At 38.4% G+C, this 24,029-nt stretch overlaps 1 protein-coding gene across 1 annotated transcript in view; it reads right to left on the bottom strand.

Moving 5' to 3' along the window:
• Nucleotides 1–219: 219 nt before the first annotated feature.
• The window catches only part of LOC131038232 (annexin Gh1), an 88,038-nt gene continuing 64,228 nt past the window's right edge, over nucleotides 220–24,029 (bottom strand). Inside the window, exons 5-6 of the mRNA XM_057970603.2 lie at nucleotides 875–964; nucleotides 220–611 (exon numbers count right to left, since the gene is read on the bottom strand). Of these exons, the coding sequence (XP_057826586.1) occupies nucleotides 405–611; nucleotides 875–964 (297 nt within the window). The 3' untranslated portion in view covers nucleotides 220–404. The remainder of the gene's footprint in view (nucleotides 612–874; nucleotides 965–24,029) is intronic.

Raw genomic sequence — 24,029 nt, forward strand, 5'->3', positions numbered from 1 at the left:
ATAAGCCAACAATTAATGCTTAACTTATTTAACGCAAACTGGATTTAAAAGTTTGTAAGCAAGTTGTTAAAGAACTAAGATGAAACCCAATTTGCATTTATCCATTTTATTTATTGATACTGTATTCATAGAAATAATGCAGAAGCTTTATCTTAGAGGATTCCTATATCTATTCATATATGATCCACTTCAAAATGAATGGGAACTTGAAATACATAATTCCACGCAAAGATATATTTATCATACGTAATTATAATCTAAGCATCAGGTTGAGATCTCAATATAACAAATATAACCAACATAAAATTGTCTGTAGGTTCAGTAAATCTAAGCATCCAATGTTGTTAAGTTATTTATATCAATCATATACGTAGTTTTTGAATCTCCTATGGAAACGAAAATGCTCAAGCATCATCTTTGCCTATCAATGTAAGCAGTAAATCTTGGTAGTCTCCAGAGGTATCAGCTGCTATTGCGTGTTCCAGTTTCTTGCTCGTTCGTTTGAAGTAGTTTTCTTTGATGTGCTTCATGTCAATCTCAGCACGTGTTACGACCACTCTTGTAAGTGCAAATTCATCTGTCCCAATTTTTTCCATTGACAAACGCAGAACCTGCATATAGAATATAATAAAATTAGATTAAACCGCATAGAAGACAATCAATGGCAATGGTCTTAAGACGAATTTTCTTACAAGCTTTTTGGTAGACATAGCATCTGAGAATCACTAGTATGAACAGACAAGATGGCACTTCCCTGTGTTTAAATTATTTCTTGCTGACATATTGGATCTAGAAAGTTGAGACATTATGGTTGCTTCAACCAGCTTGGTTGGTTGTGTACAAGTTTGGAAACCATACCATTTATGGTTCTTACCTTCGTGAAGTGCATTTCAGGACAACAAATGCATCTGATAACAATTCGCAATGCATCCTGGAAGTCATCAGGACTTTCACTTTTCAAGGCCTGTGGATACAATGAACAACATGCCATTTAGATTCTATAATAATTTTCTTAAAATGTTCAAATTGGTATCAGAAATAAACTCCTTGAGCTGTTGGAGAGGTCAAAAAGCTAATGATGATTCTTGCATTGGACTATCAGCATAAGATGAGCTACTGCAATGAAATGCCTTCTCAAGTGCCTGGGGATAATCATCCTACCGTTCACTTTCATTTCTCTCCCTCTCAAACCAATTTCCTAATGAAAGTACTAAGAACATGACTGATTAATGCTTTTTATAATTATATTTGCAATTGGAATATCAATATACGAGACAACTTTGTGATTGTGATGCTCCACCTGCAACTTCAGATATTTACCACGTATTGTAATGAAAAAAATTCAAGACAAAATGGAATTGGATCAAAATGTCATACACCAGGATTGTCACATCTCTTGTAAAAAATAACTTCATCAAAAAATGAATCACTAATATAACTAGGATCTTAAGACAACTGAATCAAAATAGGTGTTTACATGCTCAAAATGAAATTTTATGGCAACAAAATAGTGAAATACAGAAAAAAGCAGACATCCTAGTTGTTAACTATAATGAGACTTCATTAGTTTCAGTCGTAAAGCAATTTTTTCCTTAAAAGTTTAATGAAAAACTTACACAGGTGAATGTTATGTCAATAATGAAAAACATATAAAAAGAAATTATACAAAACATCAATGTAAGAGTGTTCCTTGAATGGAACAATAAAGATTGAAGAATAGCATTCATGCCATTTCTTATAGGAAGAAATGTCTACATAAAATCAAATGTTAAAATCTAATGATACTTCATCATTAACAATACTATAAAGTGATTGCGATGGAATTCACAGGATGAGCCACATGCATCTTTATTTAAGGACTCACAAGGATTTCAACTTTTTTTCTAAATCCCAAGTACCAAAATTCCTACTTCCTGGAAAAATTATCAGACGAGAAGCTACTCCTTCCCCTAAGAATTTTCTGTCCCACAAAATACAGGCATGACAATGACCGCAAATGGCAGCTGGTACATTGTAACGTCTAGCATTCACCGTTTGGCTGCTTTTTCAAAAAAGCCATAACAAGTGAAAATAAGATTGCCTCAATGTCTATTAATTGACTGTTTTCTTTAAAAAGTTGTCCTTTTTATACGAAATCATATAAGAGGTTAATCAAATTGAAAATATTTAACTTTTTGCCACCTAATAGAATAGAGAATTCGGAAGAAGAAAATATTACACTTCTGTAACTTCCAAAATTATATGGTTCCTCAAAAACATTTCATGAAAATGTCTTTACTTCTAAAAATGTATGTTTGTTTAAACCCTGAAAGCGAGTAGTAGGCCTGCCTTAACTTCACCCATTTAATCTTAGGAAATTCTTGTTTCAAAGAATGAATTCTTGTGGAATACATCTTACTATTTAAAAATACATTATTATTAAGTTTATATTATTGTTGGTGGTGGTGTAAGTTTACACCTTAGTGTATTCATCTAGCTCAGATGGATAGTAAACTTCACTTTTTTTGCTATATAAATTGAGGGTGTAGGGTCCCTTGTCTTTTTACTAACTATTGAAAATAAATCACATTTCAAGTGTGAAAATTGCTTCAACCAGCAAAACAGAAAAAAAATTAACTGCACCACCCCCAAAAATAATAAGATTGGCTATTTTGTTTTTTGCATTTAGGAGGTCAAAATAGCATCAACAATTGCTTCTCCCTGCTGTCGCTCTCCTTCAAACCCTAACCAGCTACTGGATATAGGGTTGGTTGGTAAAGAGATTCATTACTGAAGTCATTGCCTTGAAAATAACTCTGATTTGCCCAAGAGGCGGCAACAAATATACCAACAATTGCAGAGATCGCTATTAGATTAGCTATCTTCTTCTGCATTTGAGAGGGGCAGCTCCCTTGTATATAAAATTTAAGGTTTGGGGTATGCTTTTGACCAGAAATCAAGAAAGGAAACTAAACCAAAACTGAAATGAAAAGATAATTAAAAACTTCATGGGAGAAAACTAATACCAAGATCCATTTCTGAGAAAGAGTACTTGGAAATAAGGTATGCCACAAGGATTTTTTAGAAGAAAAGCAATCTAACATACAAGAGATACATATACAATGAGTTTCATGATGCTATGATGAGATAACTACCTATAATCGCATCCCAATTATGTAAAGAAAACCTATGAACTCCACACACAACAGGAAATATTCAAGAAGATGCTACAAATTAAACATAAAGATAACAAACAACATGAAAGAATAATACCCTGACTCTGTAATCAATTATATTATTCATCATTCAAATTCATGCAAAAGAGCTCTACAATTCTTTCTTTCCTGTACACTCTGCAAGAATCCCCTTAGCTTTCCCCCAGCTGTCAACTAAACTATAGAAAGAACCAGAACTGAACTCCTTAACATTGGAAACAATTTCATTTATAGTTTGCCAGCCTATAATCAACTCCTAACCGATTTGTAACTACTTTTCAGATCTTATGGAGCATTTTGATATAATATTACGAAGTCCTTTTAATGAGTACATATTTTCAACTCATTAAAAGAAAAAAATTATAAACAGTAATAAAACTGTTTTTGTAATAAAAAGATGAATCTTTGTGAGATTTTGACGAGCTAATGGTTGTAAAGGCATTATGTCAAATAGTTTGCACATGATGGCTATAGATTTACGTTTCTAGAATATTTTGTTTAGTACTTTCCAAGCTAGGAGAGACTAGTAATTTGATTGAATAAATTTTATGCTCATTTCCACCGGCATAAACTCAATGAGTTTTGAAAAGAACTCTTTGTATGTTTTTTCACCTTTCTAGTTAAGAATTTGCCACTACTAGGCATACACTTCATCTGATAACACCATATTGTCCATTTGTGAATAAACTAAATGTGGCTTTTGCTTTTTAAAACATAGAGGCCAAATTAGTTCCACAATAGCTATTGCATGTTTGGCTTTAGCTTAGCCCATTTAGTGCCTCTTAAGAGAATACTTCCTACGTATGTTGCATTTCCTTGTTACATTGGACTTTGCTTAAAGCCAATTGTTTCTTCCTACAATTTCTGCCCAAGAGGGTAAAACAAACACCTTTATTTCACTAGAAAGAGCAGTTATTTCTTGAACAGTCCATAGTTACACATAGTTTCCTGACATGGGATGCAGGGATGGGTTTCAAGGACGGGGACCAAGGGTCTAAATTTGGGGATAGCATGGGAGGGATGGCAGGGCAGCGGCAGCAGAGTAGTGGTGGGGGGGAGACGTCACTGATATACGGATTGAGGTGAATTAAAATCTTTAAGGCAAAATCTCCAATATAACATCTCTACAAGTGCCCCATGAAAGGTAAACTAGTTTTCACAGAGTTAAAGGTTGCAATCAATATGTAATGGTGTGTGTCATATGGTAAGCAACCCGGTGGTGTCCTCAACAGAGGTGGCCAAGGTGGTGGTGCCACGGGAGGACATTTCCCCCAAGTCCCCATGTCTCAAAAACATCCCCATCTTAGGGATGCATGGTTTTTTGGGGGAGACACATCCTCATGGAACAATGTAATGAACACTAGTAAATACAAGTTCAGAGCATCAAGAAAGAATATTACCCCTATTGCAGAAACAATGACTTTGATTTTGGACGAGTAGAGGAGTTAGTAGGCAAAAGATTGGTCAACAGGTCCTTGTCAACTAAACTTTTTTCACCCACAATCAAAACTATACTTGTATTTGGCCAAGATCCAAGGATTAGCGCTATATATGAACCTATTGTAGGTGTATGACTTCATGATAAAGATCTTGCTGACATGTAATATAAGTCTCTTCTATTATATATATACTCAACTAATTGTGAGGACACAATAGGTAGTAGTAAAGTTGATGCAGGTTTCAACACACCTAAACCAGTTGATTTCTCATCCATATTGAGTTTAGATGCATTTTTCTCCAAAGCTCTAATGTACCATTTAAAATTTGTGTTGAAGATTTTGTCTTACATTCATTTCTAGAATCTGTTGGCATTCTACACTCTTATGAGAATAGTTGATGTTGTCATTGATGGCAATCAACTGGCAATCACCTGACAACCCACCGGTAGTTACCAGCACCGGCAATAGACTTCTACATACACCGGCATGCACTTCACCAACAGCGGCAATAATGCATACCGGCACTCAAGCCGACATGAAATAAACTTTGTTTATTGTTTTATATTGTAATTATCTTTTGTAAAAGCCGACATGGCATATTGTAAAAGACTCGTATATATGTATGAGATCTTATAGGTCATTTTGTAGATGGATGATAGGAGATATATGAGAGAATATAGATGATATTTTGTATAAGGTGATATAGTTGACAGCGAAGGTTTTTGGTAATAGACTGAGCTTAAACCGTTACTGAACTTGGCATAGTTGATGCTGATCTAAAGCAGTACATTGTATTGGATTTTGATAATCCATTTTGTATGTCAGTGATACTTCTATTTTGTAATTGAGCAGTGAGCTCTAGGCTGCTAGCCTTCCTGCATGTGCAGGCCCCTCATTGTAAGTAATATTTATTCATTGGCCAGTGAGTGAATATTGTGGGTCACAAATCCCATCGAGGTTTTTCCCACACCGGGTTTCCTCGTTAAATATCTTGTGTTATGGTGTATTCTCTATGTTGTCTCTGTTATTCTTATTTGTTGCATTAATTCTTATTTACCAGTACATTGTTTTGGGATACAAAGTTATTAATAAGGTCAAATATTCTGCTAACCAGTTAGACACTGATTCACCCCCCCCCTCCCCTCAGTGTCTTTGGGACTGTCATTGATTCTAACAGAATCCTCTTTTGGTTCTTCTTTCAAATGAAATACCTCTCGTTTGGTTTCAAGCCACAAAAGCAAGCTCTTAATCTTTGCTTCCACTCTGTTATATATGTGACCATAATATAATTTTTTTGAAAGTAGTGCCATGGTTGTTATAGTGAATAACATGGCCATATAGAATTTCGTAGGAAGAGTTGTTGGTTCAAGCCAACATCCAAAGAGATTGAGTAAGTCTCCAATAACCCAAGTCATGAGAAATGTATGGGACATACCACCCTCCATAGACTTCTCGTTACAATTTGTGATAATCTAAGGCAACTCTATAATTCGCCAACTAAGAACATTGATCAAACCAAGTGAAAAAGAAATCTCATCTTGAAAACTACACACACAATCCCTCAAGTACACTTGTGCCCATTTTAGGCAGTCTTTGTTAACAAGACAAGCAGGCATCGGGCTCTTCAAAATACCCATCTCCAATTCGTTTGAAGCAAACAAAACACTTCACCTTCTTCTTTGATACTTTGTGATCATCTTTCTGTCACTCTATGTGCCATAAGTTATCCTCACAATGAGCTGTATTTAAATGCTTATACATTTTGTGAATTTTGTCTTGTGTTGTTCAAACCCCAATATGTCTTTTCTTACAAATTTTGTTTCTTTAGCTATAAGTCTACAGTCTTTTAATACAAAACTAAAAATTGGCAATAGAAAGAGCCTTCGACACTTTCTGTAATGTCCCTTTTTATAAAGGCCCTAGTTCTTTCCCTAAAATCCTACTAGGGTTGGGAACATTAACATAATCATAAGATATCTCAAATGTATTGAAGAAATTCAACCATAGGGAAGCTAGAATAAGGTGACTCAATAAGGTGTCTTCGAGATACTCTACCCTAGGCTCAAGAGCGGATATAGCATCCCTCTTGGCCTCATGTGGCCTATGCCATCCATATGAAGTGGTGTACCTAGTGAGGTGTCCTATAACCATTCCCCTTCATCATGTCATCCAATTCCAATTCCTATGATTGGACTTCTTGGTGTATTAATTCACCATGATAGAGAGATGAAGCATATTCACATAGGATGCCCCAAAATCCCGTCTCTTCTAAGCCCAAAGGCAGTACCCTTGTACCCCCTTGGCATCATGGGACCATGAGGTGGCATACTTAGAAGATTACCCCATCGCCGTTCCCCTCCTTGTAATCCCTCATTCCCCCTACCATGGCTAGATATAGCAATAAAGCAAGATATATAATGAATCCTAAGCAGTCATAAACATACAAACATATCATAAACATTCATAAACATACAACATATTATAAACAGTCATAAACAGTCATATATATCACAAACAGACAAATATTATAAACAGTTATAAACAACATCACGTTATTAATCATTAATGAGCAGATAATCTTCATCATGCTGTGCATAAAGAACTCATACCCAAACTCATGAGTATATTTGAACTGTTGTATATTTAATAATATTCAATCTGATTTCATCCCATGCCCCCTTCTTGGGTGTTGTTGGAGTTTGTTCCTTGATACTCCTTGATGGTGGAAGGCCTACGGTGGTGACTGTTGTAGGAGAAGTGCCTCCTTGTTGTTAACTACTGTCCCTTCATAACTAACCCTTAGTTTGAGAGATCTTGTTCTATTTCATTAAACCGCTCCACTCTAAACACAAGTCTTAATTCTAATTCATCGCCTATCATAACTTAGATGAGATCGCTGCCAATAAGGGGGCAGAGTGATTTATTATACAATGATCCTTATTATATACGATCTGCTGCAGAGTTGTGAACTGTTGTGATGAAGGGGAAATTGTGAAGTTTTACTTTCAGTGAGACAATTTCCCAATTCTCGTTCATGGCAGGGGCATGATAGTCCGCCCTTCCCAAATTTGCTTGTCTTCAAGCAATCATAGTTTTAAACAAGTCCTTTTAATGGGAGGATCCCTAAACTAACCCTTAGATCCTCAATGCATATATCAATGTCCTTAATTCATTGTGGGTTATCTCGACTAATGATTGGAAATTTGCAAGGTTTGTAATCTTAAGACAAGTTTTCTCTCATCAATTGTAATCGTAAGAACTGTTTTAGTTGGTCCTATGGATATTTCTTCGAGACAAACGAAGGGAAAATTTGTCATACATTGAGAAGAGGATTAGAAGCACGACACGCATCTATACCTTCATATCCCTTTTGGTTCACTCTTGTTATTCTCATATTCTAGATTAGCTAAAAATATAGAGCCAAACAAGGAGCATACACTTGAAAACATGGAATATACACATGAATGTATGAAGAGACAAAGCATACATGAATATATGCATTGTTAGACTCTTCTTATTGACTACAATGCATCCATTGATTTATCCTTTCCCTACAAGCTCGCAAGATCATGCTCTGATACCATTTGTAATGTCCCCTTTTTTAAATGCCCTAGATTTTGCCCTTAAATCCTACTAGGGTTAAGAAAATTAACTTAGTCATAAGACATATCTGATTTATTGGAGAAATTCAACCATAGGGAAGCTAGAATAAGGTGACTCGATAAGGTGTCTTAGAGATCCTCTACCCTGGGCCCAAGAGCAGATATACCATCCCTCTTGGCTTCATGTGGCCCGTTCCATCCACATGAGTAGTGTACCTAGTGAGGTGTCCTATAACCGTTCCCCGTCATCATGTCATCCAATTCCACTTACTATGATTGAAGTTCTTGGTGTATTAATTTACCATGATAGAGGGATGAGGCGTATTCACAATGGGGTGTGCTCCGAAAGCCCATCTCTTCTAAGCCCAAAGTTAGTACCCCTGTACCCCCTTGGCCTCAGGGGACCATTTGGTCACAATGATGAGGTGGCATACTTGGAAGAGTACCCCATTGTCGTTCCCCTCCTTGTAATCCCCCATTTCTCCTACCATGGCTGGATAGAACAATCAAGCAAGATATATAATGAATCCTAAGCAGTCATGACCTGTAATGTCCCCACTTGGGGATTCCCTTAATTTAATCCCGAGACAATCATTCCGAATTAAAGTGATGAAGACATTTCATTATGATATTTAATTAAAATTTTAAAGAATAATTTAGAAGAATAGGACTTATCTTTATAGCTTCCCCGATTTATATACTTGAAAGTAGTTCTTCTATATTATAATCATCTGCTCTACTAAAAGAGATCCAAATCAATAACAAAGATGTTACTGCCAGTAACTTAATAACAGTTCTGATGTGATCTGCTGCTCTTATTGAGTGCTTTCCAATGAAATAAGAACCTATATCTAAGATCTTTTCCCTTTATTACTGGTAACCATACTTGTTATAGCTGATGTGTCGATATATAAGTAATGCTTAATACGCTAATTTCAAGGATGGTGGTACGTTACTCCCTCCGATCTGGAGAATTATGCTTGCAACGATGAGTAATGGGGCTGACTCAGATATGACTACGTATGCATAGAACCTGATGTGTCAAAGGCAATCATCGATGAAAAGTAGTCCCGTAAATATCAAAGAATAAATACTAGCAATTGCACCTTGGTGTGCAATGGGTACGCCGAAAAAGTATAAACAGGAGAAAATTTGGTCTATTTTTTGCATACATTTGTGTAATGCATGAAGTGAATTTCTTGATTCAATATAAAAAATACGCAAGGTCAATTGGTAGATCATATAAAAATGTTGTTTGTGCAACAAAGGTCTCAATGGATACGTGAGAGATATGAATACAAACATGATTGAAATAAAACCTCTATATGAAGATAATTAGGTTCCATTACCAGTAGACTCATGTTATGTTTGTAATAGGGAGAGAGGAAAAGATAGGGATAGAAATAGGGAGAGAGAGGGAGGAAGAGTGAGGGAGAGAAATAGAGATAAAGAGGAAGATATAAATATGAATGGAGATGGAGAGAGAGAGAGAGGCCTAAGAATAGGGGGAGAGAGGAAGATAGAAGTAGAGCTGAAGATAGAGCAAGAGAGGAAGAGAGAGACAAATAGATATCTAAAAATAGAGATAGGTGGAGAGAGAGAGAGAGAGAGAGAGAGAGAGAGAGAGAGAGAGAGAGAGAGATGTGTGTGTGTGTGTAGAGAGAGGGGAGGGGAGACAAGGACAAAGAGATAGTCAAATAGAGATGGAGAGAAAGAAATAAGGGGATATAGAGATGGAGAAATAAAGAGAGAGAGGGAGAAATAAAGTGGAAGAGATGGAGATATATGGGAAGAAAAAGGGATAGATATGGATATATAAAAAATAAAAAGGGAGAGAGGTAGAAATAGAATGAACAATAGGGTTAAAGGGAGGGCGAGATGGGTAAAGATAAAGGGAGGGAGAGAAAGGGAGAGAGATAGGTAAAGGAGCAAGAGAGAGAAGAGGATGAGAGAGGGAGATAAGAAGAGGGAGAGATAGCTCAATATATAGAGAGGGTAGCTCAATATATAGAGAGGGAGAGATATAGATAGAGGGTGATATAGAGAGATAGAGAAAGAGATAGAGAGAGAGATAGAGAAATAGAGGTATAGAAGAATTAGAGAGAGAGAGAGGGGTAGAGATATGAGACAAATAGTTATAAATTAAATTTATTCTAATTACTTTTGATTATTATTTGTAATTTCATAAAAGGATATAAATAATTAAAATAAATTTCAAACTTAAATCTAAGTTAAAATGAAGCATATTAAAGAGATTAAAAAATAATAAAGTGTTACCAATAACCTACATCATCATGTGGACCACATCTTACCGGGCTAGCACGTTGATTAAAAGTGACCACATCTTGCCAGCTAGAACAAAGGGAGAGATCATGGTTGTTGGATGGAGACATGAGGGCTTCTATGATGAGGGTCATTCAATGGTTTGAGCTATGCACCATTCATAAAAATCTATGTGCCATATCTACACATATTGTTGCATATTGTCAATGATGTTGATGAGAAAAAAAATGAAAAGAGTTTGGCAGAAAGATATGACAAAACCCTACCAAAGCCTAATAAAATAATCTCCCATAATACATGAAGGAAAAAAGTGAGAAAATAAATTAGCCGTGATGGGAAAAAAAGGAAACAAACAACCAAAATAGTGAAAAAAAAGAAGTGAAAAAGTAATAAAATCTCAACATTCCATTAAATGACTCACTTCTAGCCAAATTAAATAATAAATATAAATATAAATTTACACATAATATATTTGATATTTTAATTAATATTAAATATATTAATTATATATTTTAATATATTTTTATTTAAATATATTATATAAAACATAATGTATAATAATAATATATAATTGTATATACCAAAAGCACAATTAAAAGTTAAACATATAATATATGCGCAACATTTAAAAAAAATTAATAAAAAATAGATTTAATAAATATATTATACAAAACATGAATATAGTTTTGAAAACTAAGCTCCCATTAAAAGACATGATAATAAAGTAAGTTAAACCCATGATAACAAAGTTAGAACATTTGACCACTTGCAATAAAATCCAGCGATATAGAGGAAGTTGGTATGGGGAAAATGCCCTTCTAAATATCTAAATTCTGCTAACCTTCAAATGTATTGCAAGTTGTTTACTTACCGTAGGATTAGTCAATGTATGTTCCCACCGTCGTTCTGCAAATCGATATTTAGCTATTAACCAAATGTCATGTGTCTTTCGCGAACGTGTCCCTGCAGTCACATTACTACCTAGGTTTGCTGACAATCACACATGGAAAAGGCCGACGACGAAAATCAATGAATGACGAGCTAGGATGAATGGTGGAGTCGTCTTGCACCCTTTAAAAGAATTGTTGATCGTTGATGATGGTGTTGACGTGTATTTTGTACACAATCATACACAGAATAAAATACCCAAAGGCATCTTATCCTCTCTTGAATAAAGTCGCTAACTGCTGAAGATTTCGCAAGAAGGATCAGTTAGGATGACTCCAATGTTCTTGTAAGTAGGGTCTCTACGTGTGGATAAGCACCGGTGGTCGTTGTGATTTGCTGTGTCCTCAAGGGGCCTTACGTTGCCGAAGATTTTGCTAAACTAAAGAAGCTTTTCAAAAAAATATCAAAAGGATAGGGTTTGCGAGAGATCTAATCTAGTCTAACCCTAAGAATGACTCAATGTGGACAAGACTTGGCAAGATTCTACCAACTTCAATTTTGCCATAAAATAACAACTCAATTGAAATTGATGCGATCTTCTAAGGTAACAAATGATTTTTCAATACATCAAAGATCAAAGACACTACCACGAAGGTACATATCCAAGATACAACAATGATTGAAGGTTAAGTGATTCAAGTATTCTCCAGTTGACCATGCGAGGCGTTCCTACAATCAGCAAGAAGCTAGTTGTTTGGAAAGCGAATCCTACCAAAGATCAAGTCCAACACTTTGTCCTTCGAATTAACACACTACTTTGATTGAGAATGATTCAAGAAAATTGAACAACCATGAAGATAACCAAGAGAATTGCAATAAAACACCATAACTTCAATATTTCATTGATTTCAAAGTCATCATGTACAACAATTGTTTGAATTCTTTCCTCAAAACTCAATCTTGCTACAAAAGTAAATTGCTTCTAAACTCTAATCTCTCTAATACATCAATAATCTAATCTTCTTCTCACATCTAATTATGAAAATGAAATGAAATGAGGGTATAAATAGCATCCTCAATTACAATGAACGGTCCAGATCAAAAAGCAGATCAATGGCCAAGATCATGACACCTAAACCCTAATTAGGGTTTTATTACAAAAGTTCCCCTTTTATTGCACAACATTAAATGCATAGCCAATTATTAAATTTGGCACGAAAATCTAGGAGACATAAACCAATGACAACTAAGGTGCCATGTCATCTATAGCAACCTCTCATCTAGAATCTTATTCCCTTTCCAATGCTCCTTTTTAGCATATGCAATGAATCTTGATATGATTCCTTCGATCTCAGCAATTGGAATCTCGGGAAGATTCTTCATTCTTTCTTCCAAGTGGATGACCTGATCAAATGCATCTAGAAGAGCTGCGTCCCATGTAAGTTCAAGTTCCTTAGTCTTTTCGATCAGGAGCATGGTAGCAAACATCTGGTCCTGTTGCTCATCTGTGATATTGGCGTCCTTGCAAAAGATGACCTTGATCCTATCCTCCAATTCTTGCAAATCCACATCCGTCTCGACCTCGATCCTCCTGCCAAGAATGGTATGTAGTACCTCAAATACTCTGTCCTGGATCGGATTGATCACCTCCTCAACATGGCTACATCTAGTACTGATGTCCTCAAAGAGAACACTCTTCATCTAGAGTAAGGTTGACCACTGAAGCAAACTATGAGGTCCTCCATCCATGATCTTTTCCTGCGCTAAGACCTTCCTCGATGTTTGTCTGATTACTTTCAAGACAGGATGATAACCTCTTTGGTATGAGCAAAAGCAGCTACTGTTATCATCAAGTTGTGGATAATCTCAAGAACCTGGATAGCCCTATGAATAGTCTTCATCATCCTTGTTGTAAATTCTACGGCAACTGTATGAGATTTGTCCATCCAAGTACTCATACGCTGGACCATACTCCTGAATCTCTCTGCCTCACCAATTGATTGAAGGGGAAGTGCCTGTATGGGTGATCTTGCTGGATCCTGACGTCCTAAAGGTTGATTGAGATGGCTGAAATATGCTCTCCATGCACCAACCTCTCTCTCAAGCTTCCTATTCTTCTCCATTTCTTCCCTAAGCTTGTCTTTCAAGGCCTCAAATGAATCGGTGGCATCATCAAGTGTCTGCTCGGCTGTGGATGGACCTAGCTCAAATGTCTCTATATCATATTCCTCTGCTAAGATCTCACCTTCATACTTGTCCACTGCCGGTGTAGCTATCTGTAATTTTCTGGATCCAGTCTCATCTCTAATCATCTTGGACATCTTGGTAGCCTTCCTCTTTTCTGTCACTTCCTGGGAATGTCCGACAAGGCTCTCCAAGTCAATTATATTGTCTTCGTCCTCAATCACGATCACCTTAGTTAATCTTTCCTTCAACCAATCTGGGATGGCTGATCTTGTCTCTTTGACCTGTATTTCCTTATGCAATATTTCTTCTTCATTATTCTTGTCTTCATGTAGCTCATAATCTTGGAGAGATGCACTTGGTGACTTTTGAGGTACCTGTCCTTCTTTATCATTCTGTACCATTGACTCCATAGACTCTTCCACTTCAAGTGTCCTCTTCTCAGGTCGAGAAGATGTGCCGGATGAACGATCTCGGTTGGCCCCTTGCTTCTTCTTGGAAGATTCTCTCTTTCCAGGTCTCTCTTTCCTCTTCGAGCCTCTTGGATGGAGATCGCCTTCACTTGCACTTTGAAGGTTGCCTTCATTTGCATTCCTGGGATTAGGATTACCTTCGCTTACACTAGCTCCACCTTCGGCTGGTTTTTCTTCCAAAGTGAAAGTCATAGCTATGCCTTGCTCTCTCAACTTCTGATGCTGCACATCAACCCATCTGCGAGTACAAGACAGGACTGGAGCCATCAAAGCATCTAGATCCACGACCTCAGGCTCATTCCAATCTAACCTTACTGATTTGCTTTCTCGATCATAGGATGACTGGAGATATCTGCCACTGTCCTGTGCTTGGTCGGCCACTCTGTAAATCTTGCATTTCATGATGAAATCCAAAGGCAATCTAGAATGCATCTTTCTTTTCACTTCAAGATCGTCTAAGAGATTCATCATAAAATCTTCTATCTGAAACTCATTCTTAAACTTCCTACCGACTGTCTCCTCTATATATCCATGTGGATCAAAGTTTTCTCTCAAGGCAAAGGATGAAAAAGAATACAAAGCTAACTCCTTCTCTGCGTCATCCATGGCTAAAGCATTAGGACATACCTCAACTGAATTGCCTAAGATGATAGGTACAGGAACTCCATTTCCATGTCTGTGTCTGAATGCCTTCGCATAAGCTGCCAACTGTCTTGTTACCTCAAGTAACACTATTCTGTCTGTCGGATATCTCGGCAACATGTATGGAGGTGAAGGACATCCATGGACTCTGATATAAGTAAACTTCGGAAATTGGATAAACCAAGCACCGTACCTCTTTACTAGTTCCTGTGCATCTTGAGATAATCTGTTGTGAATCCCACCTTGCAACGTCCTCGTGATGTTCATCGTGAAGGTATTATTAACTAGCTTGTAGTTGCTTCCTGGCGGATGATGCAAGTGGACATAGGAATCACAAACTCTGACCTCGCCGGGTCCTCTTCCAATCACTCCTCTGTGAGGTAGTCTTGCGTACTCAAAGCTCCTGATTAAGACATATATGACGTATGAACTCATGTGGAAGGATTTGGTAGCCTTGAGTCTCCTCAACTGTACGTCCAAGCAATGGCTAATCATCCTAGCCCAATGAATCGTTCCTTTTCCCTGAACTATCACCTGGATAAAGTAGAACATCCACCTCTCAAAGTAGAAGGCCTGAGGGGCTCCTGTAACTCGGTTGAGCATTGTAATCAAATCTCTGTACTCCTCCTGGAAATCAATCCTATGTAGTGTGTTCGGGATCTTGCTCAGGCGAGGACGACTCTTGAGTAACCAGTTCTTGTTGATGATGCTTAGGCAAGCATCTGGATCATCTTCGTACATGGACCTAGCTCCTTCTCTGCTCTTGTATATCATATCCCTGTGCTCTGGAAGATGGAAAGCCTCACTTATAGCTTCCTCTGAAAGATATGCTAAAGTGTTTCCTTCCTTGGACACGATCGTTCTGGACTGAGGATCATAATGACGAGCACACTCGATCATCAACTCATGACACTGAACTGCTGGAGGGAAGCCGGCCGCCTTAATGATGCCACTTTCAATTATTCTCCGGGCGACAGGTGATGGCTTACCAATGTAGGGGACCTCTCGAAACTTCTTCGTGCTGAAGTTGCCCAAGTTGGTATCTCCAATGTTGCTCCATTTAGACACGATCTTGGTCTCCACTTCTTCGGTCTTTTGATCTTCCTTCATGAGAGCTGGACGACTGGTGGATGCTCCCGCCTTCGGGGTCGCCATACCTACACAACATTTCATAATAAGTAACTAGACTTTGCAATGAATAACTAGATTAGATTAAAGATTAGGAAACTTCATGATAAGTCCTTGAGTTATCATTTCCTAAAAACGATTTGAGCTACTGGAATTCAAAATTTCAAAATTCAAAATTTGAAGCAATGATGATCAAAATTCAAAATTCAAGGGATCCTCGCCATACCTCACTTGAGAGCTAAACTCTAGAATGCAAAACAAGAAATTCGCCTAGGCAACAATCGAAATTTGGTGACTTCAACGTGATCTCTCTTCAAATGAACGTCCTCCTTATCAATTTGCCACCCTTGGGGTCTTTGATGTGATCTTTAATGTCTTTGGCAAGTTCGCCTTACTTTAACTTCAAGTTCGCACTCCCTTGATGATGTTTTGCGCCTTCCTTGGAATGGAAATTCGCTCCACTTGAATACCAATCACACTTCTCCAAAATCGCATATGGAAGATGATAAAATGAAAATTTTCACCCTCCTTTTATAAGCGCTCACCTCTCATTTACCTCTAGGCCAACTTTTGCAAAATGAGGTAATTTAAAACAATTTTTTAAATAAATAACAAGGGCCGACTTTTGTAAAATATTTAAATCCAAGCGCTCCAATTTGATTTTTATTTAAAATAATAATTAATTCATTTAATGCCTTTGCAATTAATTAATTCGATTTTTAAAATAGGCAAAATTAATTAATTAAATATCCAAGCGCAATTTTTAAATGCTATCAATTGATTTATCGATTTTTTCTAGCATTTAATAAAATTTAAAAAATTGTTTTAGTGCCAAAAATTGGGAGAAGGGAAAGATACAAACCCCATTGCTCTGGTCCCTGGGAGAGGGACAGGAGCGAATTATCCTTTTGACCTTGATTCTTGTGCTTTCGACGTTCAAAACTATCATCTTCACGTTGAAACTGGCATATTTGCAAGGAATTTCGAACTTGAGTGACTTGATTTCATAACTGAATGTCTCTTGTGACCATCATCGCCCTGGTCCCTTGGTGAGGGACAGGAGCGATCTTGGTGTTTTCTCCTTGATCTTAGCTTCTATGATCACCAAATTTCATCATGAGGAAGAAACAACGTTATCCTTTTGTTCCATGCTTGTTCTACTTGTCTTTAACAAGGCATTTTGATGCTTGGAGGATTATCGCCCTGGTCCCTTGGTGAGGGACAGGAGCGAACCTTGTATCTTAGCCTAAATTTGTCGTTTTGTAACCTTTGTTTCTTGTTCATTGCCTTCCAAACGATATCCTTGATCTTGTGTATCCTTGCCTTGTCATGATTTTGAAGGAAAATGAATGATCTTGTGAAAATCGCCCTGGTCCCTGACTGAGGGACGGGAGCGATGTTGTCTCCTTGGCTCAATTGATCACCTTTTGACGTTTGATTTCTTTGCATATCATCTTCTTAAGACACCTTAGACCCTGTGCAACCTTGTACAACCTTGACTTGGTGTGATTTTTGAAGGATTTGGCCAATATGGTAAATATCGCCCTGGTCCCTGACTGAGGGATAGGAGCGAATTTGGGCATCCTGGGCTCAACCTTGTTTGTATCAACCTGCAATCACTTTCACCATGTAGAATGAGGTCCTTTGATCCCTCTTGGACACCTGAAACTTGATAAACCTTCAAAACCCAAGCCTTCATAGAAATTTTGCTCTGGTCCCTGACTGAGGGACAGGAGCGAATTTGGGCATTTGGTGCAATTCTTTCAACTTTAGCGGTCCTTGTAACTTTGTTCTTCGTCAAGACGCTTCAAAACGTCCTTGCCTCCATGTATCCTGACTTGGAGTGGTTTGAACTTGAGTGGAAGGCAAGATAATCATCATTTCGCCCTGGTCCCTGGCTGAGGGACAGGAGCGAATTTTCATGTGCAAGCTCAATTACACTTTGCCAACCCCAAAATTTATCTTCAATGATCTTGTTGTGCATCCCTTCATTCATCCATGGCTTGGAATTCATTCAAACTTGGCGAGGAATTGACCTAAGGCAAAATTGCTCTGGTCCCTGACTGAGGGACAGGAGCGCCTAGGTCAATTTGAGTCTCCTGTTGATGTCTTGTAATCTTCAATTTGTCTTCAACGGGTTCATTTCATCCTCCTTTCTTGTTTCAAACTCAAAACTTGCTCAATCTTCACCCAAATTTTGCCCTATGAGGAATTTCGCTCTGGTCCCTGGGAGAGGGACAGGAGCTACACTGAATTTCGCCCTGGTCCCTGGCTGAGGGACAGGAGCGATTTAGCTTCTAGGTCCAATCTTCTTCACGAAGGCACTTCCAAATTATATTCAACTGATGAAACATATCTCCTTTGTTCTCCTTAAATCGTCAAATTGTTCAAATCCTGCAAGGACAAGGCAATGTTTGATTTTGAGCTCCGGTCCTCCACTGAGGGACAGGAGCGATTTTTACTCCTGGCACATTTCCATGCTCGTGAAATTCTTCAAATTATATTCAACGGAAAGATCATCCCTCCCTTTATCACTTCCACTCGAAAGATCATCTTGATCCTGCAGGGACAGTAAGATTTTTGAAAACGAGCTCCGGTCCTTCACTAAGGGACAGGAGCGATTTTGCTCCTACAGGCCAAAATATCAAGATTTTGGGATTTTAATCACTTCACAAGGCAAAAACAAGACCTTTCCAATGCCCGGGATCAAATATCAAAATTTTCAAAATTTGGTCAAAATCACTCAATTGGACAAAATTCACAATTTCATCATTCACACTTAGACAAATTTAGACTCTTCATTCAAAATTCCAATTGAAAATAGACCAACTCACTTAGCCTCTGGCAAATTCACTTTATTCAAAATTGCATCCTACGAAAGGAAGCTCGAAAAACTCTCAAGACTGACTGGATTCTGGCCCAAAATCGTCAAAACGGGAACCCTAAGGCTTGACCCTTAATCCAGACAACTGACAAACTACCAAAACCCTAAAAAGCAGAGAAAAAGAACAGGCAAAACGAGCAAAAAGAGGGGGCCCCCATTTTAATGGGGCGATGTGTGAAATGGTCACAACAGATGGAAATCAGCCTGTACATATGTAAGAACCCTTACTAACTTTGCCCTTAAATCATTGATTTCTACCCTTGGGAATTTTGTCAAACACTTGTCTTGCAAAGTCTGTACTTGCTGTTATGAGTTTTCTGTTTGTATTGTTTGGGTCTTGTACACTGCAATTAATGTTTTGAATGCCTCTAACCATGAAAGATTGACTAACAATGTCATAGAAATGATATGCCAATTGATTTTGATGCATATAAGTAACTAAAAATAACAACTACAGCTGCTTGACAAATCATCAAACACTTGGCATGCAAACTAGAAATTATGTGGCAGCAGCATAATGAAGTTTTTATTAGTTATTCTCACACCAAATGGTTACAAAGGTATAACATGTAATTTCCAAAACTTATGACAGCAAAATTAGAGAACCTGATATGTAAAATGTTTGCTGCAAATGATGGTCTCCACTCTTCAATGGACTGCCAATTAAACACGTTCGTGCTGTAGCTACGAATAATTTGCCAATTAAATGCCTGATTTCTTAGTACTGTAGCACGTCACTATTCACGCCACTGTAGCATTTCACTATTCACGGATTACTATAGCGCGAGTACTGTAGCGTCTACTGTAGCGCGGTTACTGTAGCGTCTACTGTAGCGCGGGTACTGTAGCAGCAATTGTATCTTAAAATGATTGCTTCAATTCTGATTTTTAATAGCTGCCAAATGAAACTGTAGGTCTGCAATTGATATATATTCGAAAATCTGCATACCCTAGATGTCTTCCCTTCTTTTTAAAGCCCAAATAGAACTCCAGAATGAAGCTCTCCTGAAATGCCAAATTCAGTGGATATTTCACCACCTCAAATGGTTGCAACACTGAAGAATTGTCGCTCTCCAATGGCTGACTGAATCAGAAACCCTTGGCTTCTTCTCCCAAGTTCATAACAAACAAATATCAATTCTCTGGATGGATGATATAAAATGAGCTCTTAAGTCCCTTTTTATTCTTTCTTATGAGAGCTCGAACACTTTCTTGGCCAATGTGGGATTAAAGACATATTCACACATTATAATATTAAAGTGACTTTATTATTATAAAGTTACTTTATAACTTTATAATAACATTAAAATATTTAAATAAATCACTTAAGTCACTTTTAATTAAATTAATTAAATATAAAGTCACCTTTTTTTTATTTTATTTTATTTAATGACTTAATAAGAAATTAATTTAATCAATTTCTCCTTATTTCTCCACTTAGCCTTCGGAGAATGTAAAGGCTAAGAACTCCACTGAGATGCTAAAAAGGTGGGGACATTATAGTCCGCCCTTCCTGAAATTGCTTGTCCTCAAGCAACTTCAACTCCGGATGCTGCAAAATCTCCTCATTCTCCTAAGTAGCATCCTCTACTGGCAAATCCTTCCACTTCACCAAATATTCCCGGATGGTACGTCTCCTCAAGTTCCTTTCTCTGAAATCAATGATTGCCTCTGGTATCAAAACAAGTTTTCCCTCATCATCCAGGGGTGGTAGTACTGTAGAAGGCACAATATGATGCCCTAGTGCCTTCTTGAGGCGTGACACATGAAAAACGTTGTGTACCTTGCTCTCTGCCGGTAAATCTAACTCATAAGCCACCTCTCCCACTTTCCTGATAATCCTAAATGGACCATAGTATCGTGGCTTAAGTTTCTCGGCACCACTCTTCTTGAGAGTGGATTGACGGTAAGGCTGCAACATAAGATACACCATATCTCCAACCTCAAAAGTCCGCTCAGTCCTCTTCTGATTTGCATACTGCTTCTGCTGATTCTGTGCCTTAGTTATATTATCCTTGAGAGTCTTAACAATGTCTTGACTCTCCTGTAACAAATCACCTGCACTGGGCACTCTACTGTCACTCAAAAGCAGATCCATAAAATTGGGTGCCTCATACCCATACAGGGCCATAAAGGGTGACATCTGAATAGACATGTGATAAGTGGTATTGTAGCAATACTCATAGAGATAAATCCACTTTACCCATGCCTTTTGTTGCCCTGCTATATAATTTCTGAGATATCCCTCCACCCATTTGTTCACTATCTCCGTCTGACCATTTGTCTGAGGGTGGTAGCTAGTACTCGGAGTGAGCTCTGTTGCACACAACCTGAATAGCTCCTGCCAAAAGTGACTCGTAAACCTGCTGTCCCTGTCACTCACAATGCTCCGAGGTAAGCCATGTAATCTGAATATCTCCTTGAAGAACAACTCTGCCACCTGCGTAGCAGTGTATGTAGCAGTGATTGGAAAAAAGTGTGCAAACTTCGTAAGGCGATCCACAACCACATATATGCAGTCCCTGCCTTGGGCTCTAGGCAATCCTGTGATGAAGTCCATAGACAAACACTCCCACTTCCTATTAGGAATCGGAAGTGCCTGAAGTAAACCGGCTGGATAGGAGTGTTCTTGCTTATTCTGTTGGCAGGTGGGACACTCCCTAACATACTGAAGTACCTCTGCTTTGAGCCCTTTCCATGTGAAGCGCTCTCTAATCTGCCGGTATGTCTTGTAGAAACCAGGATGTCCTGCCATAGGTGAATCATGAAAAGATTTCAGAACCATCCTCCTCACTGCTGATCCTGGAACCAAAAATATTCGCCCTTTGTAAATGATGAGCTCATTCACAAGGGTGTATCTGCTGTCCTGAATAGTCCCATCTATGAATCCAGCTGCTCAAGTATCCTTTGCATACTCTGCAAGGATCAAGTGTCTCCAATCCTCCGATATGTCTGTCAATAAGCTCAAATGGGGCCGACGTGATAAGGCATCAGCAACTACATTCTGTGTCCCCTTAAAATATGTAATGTCAAAGTCATAGGACTGTAACTTGCTCACCCACTTCTGCTGCCTATCATTGAGATCTCGCTGCCCCAAAAAGTATTTTAGGCTATTATGGTCGGTTTTGATAGAAAATTTGCTACCTACCAAATATTGCCTGAATTTAGCCAAAGCATGCATAATAGCTAACATCTCCTTATCATAAATGCTGAAGCTCTGCTCTGGCCCTCTCAATTTCCTACTCTCATAAGCAATAGGGTGCTTCTCCTGCATAAGCACCGCTCCAATGCCCTCCCCGGAAGCATCACAGTGTAGCTCAAAAGGTTTGCTGAAATCTGGTAATGCTAACACTGGACAAGAAGTCATCAACTCCTTAAATTTCTCAAAACACTCCTGTGCCTCAGGAGTCCACAAGAAAGCTCCCTTTCTCATCAAATCTGTCAAGGGTGTTGCATGCCTAGAATATCCATCCACAAACCTCCTGTAGAAACCACATAATCCCAGAAAGCCCCTCAACTGTGTAAGGTTCACCGGTGAAGGCCACTCCACAATGGCACGAATCTTTTCAGGATCCATGCGTACGCCCTCTGCACTGATGATGTGACCCAAGTACAACAACTCTGTCATGCCCAAATCACACTTCGACTCCTTTGCATACAAGGACTCTCTGCCCAATATATCCAACACCGTGTCAAGGTGAACCAAGTGCTCCTCCCAAGATCTACTGTACACCAAGATATCATCAAAGAAGACAAGAACAAATTTCCTCAACTGAGGATGGAAAACTCGATTCATTGTTGCTTGAAAAGTAGTAGGTGCGTTAGTTAGCCCAAATGGCATAACTACAAACTCAAAATGGCCACAATGACATCTAAAGGCTGTCTTCTCAATGTCCTGCTCTCTAACTCTAATCTGGTGATAACCTGATCTCAAATCTATCTTCGAGAAGAAGCAAGCTCCATGAAGCTCATCTATCAACTCATCGATCCTAGGAATGGGGTACCTGTTTTTAATTGTCTTCCTATTAAGCACCCTGTAATCAATGCACATCCTCAATGTCCCATCCTTCTTCTTCACTAAGACCACTGAAGAAGCGAAAGGAGACTTACTTGGTCTAATGTGGCCCATAGCAAGTAACTCCTTTACGGTTTTCTCAATTTCATCCTTCAACCTCTTCGGATGCCTGTAAGGTGTAATCATGATGGGTTTAGCCCCCTCCTCTAACTCAATGATGTGCTCAATACCCCTGTCTGGTGGTCTACCTGGTGGAATGTCACTGAACACCTTAGAGTGTTTAACTCTAAGCTCCTGAATATCAGGAGGATATTCAATCTTCTGCTGTCCCTCCTGTGATGGCATCAACATGCACTCTGCTGCCCACTCTACCTGATCATGTCGAATCAATCTAGCCATCCTCCGGAAAGAAACCATCCTGAGATCACTGTCCCTAATTGCCTTAAGAATATGTGTCTTCCCATTCACTTTAAACCTCATCTCCATCTCCTTGAGGTTAAGAGTGAACTCCCCAATATCATGCAACCAACTCATCCCAAGGACTATATCTGTATCTCCCATAGGCACAACATAGAAATCTGCCTTAAAGTCATAATTATTAACTTTCAATGGGAGTCCAGTGATCTTACGATCACATTTGAGGACATAGCCATCAGCTACCCTCACTCTAATTCCCCCAAACTCCTCTGTTTGTATGCCACGCTTCTCCACCATCCTAGCATCAATGAAATTATGAGTGGCACCTGTATCAACCAAAGTTATGACTCGCTGTCCAGCAAGCACTCCTCTCATCCGGAATGACCCTTCCTGCCTAATACTTGTGAGACGAGCTTCCCTAAGTTGCCCATCTCCTTCCCCATCCTTGGACTCCATTTTAGACAAGTTTTCAGCCTTGTCTTCCTCTTTTTCACCATCTATTTCCTCTATATCAGACTGCTGGTCTGAATTATCTGATTCTGATTCCTCATAGTATGCCCACATAACTCTGTTAGCTTTGCCCTTTGGTCTAAGAGGACAATCATGGTTTGCATCATAGGGTCCTTTACAGTAGAAACATAATTTTTTCTTCCTCAAATCATTTAATGTTTCCCTGTCAAAAGGTGCTGGAGTTTTATCTTTAGAATCATTTTTAAAATCAGTCCTCTCTGGTTTTTTATAAAATGGTTTGTTATCCTTACTAGAAGATGCTCCTTTGGACTGAAATTTGTTTGTTGGGACTGCATGTTCCATACTTCTTGCCTTTTTCATAGCTTCCTGTAAAGAAATAGGATCAAATGCCTTTATCCAACCTCTCAGT

This window comes from Cryptomeria japonica, chromosome 10 (genome assembly GCF_030272615.1).
Source record: "Cryptomeria japonica chromosome 10, Sugi_1.0, whole genome shotgun sequence".
NCBI lineage: Eukaryota > Viridiplantae > Streptophyta > Pinopsida > Cupressales > Cupressaceae > Cryptomeria > Cryptomeria japonica.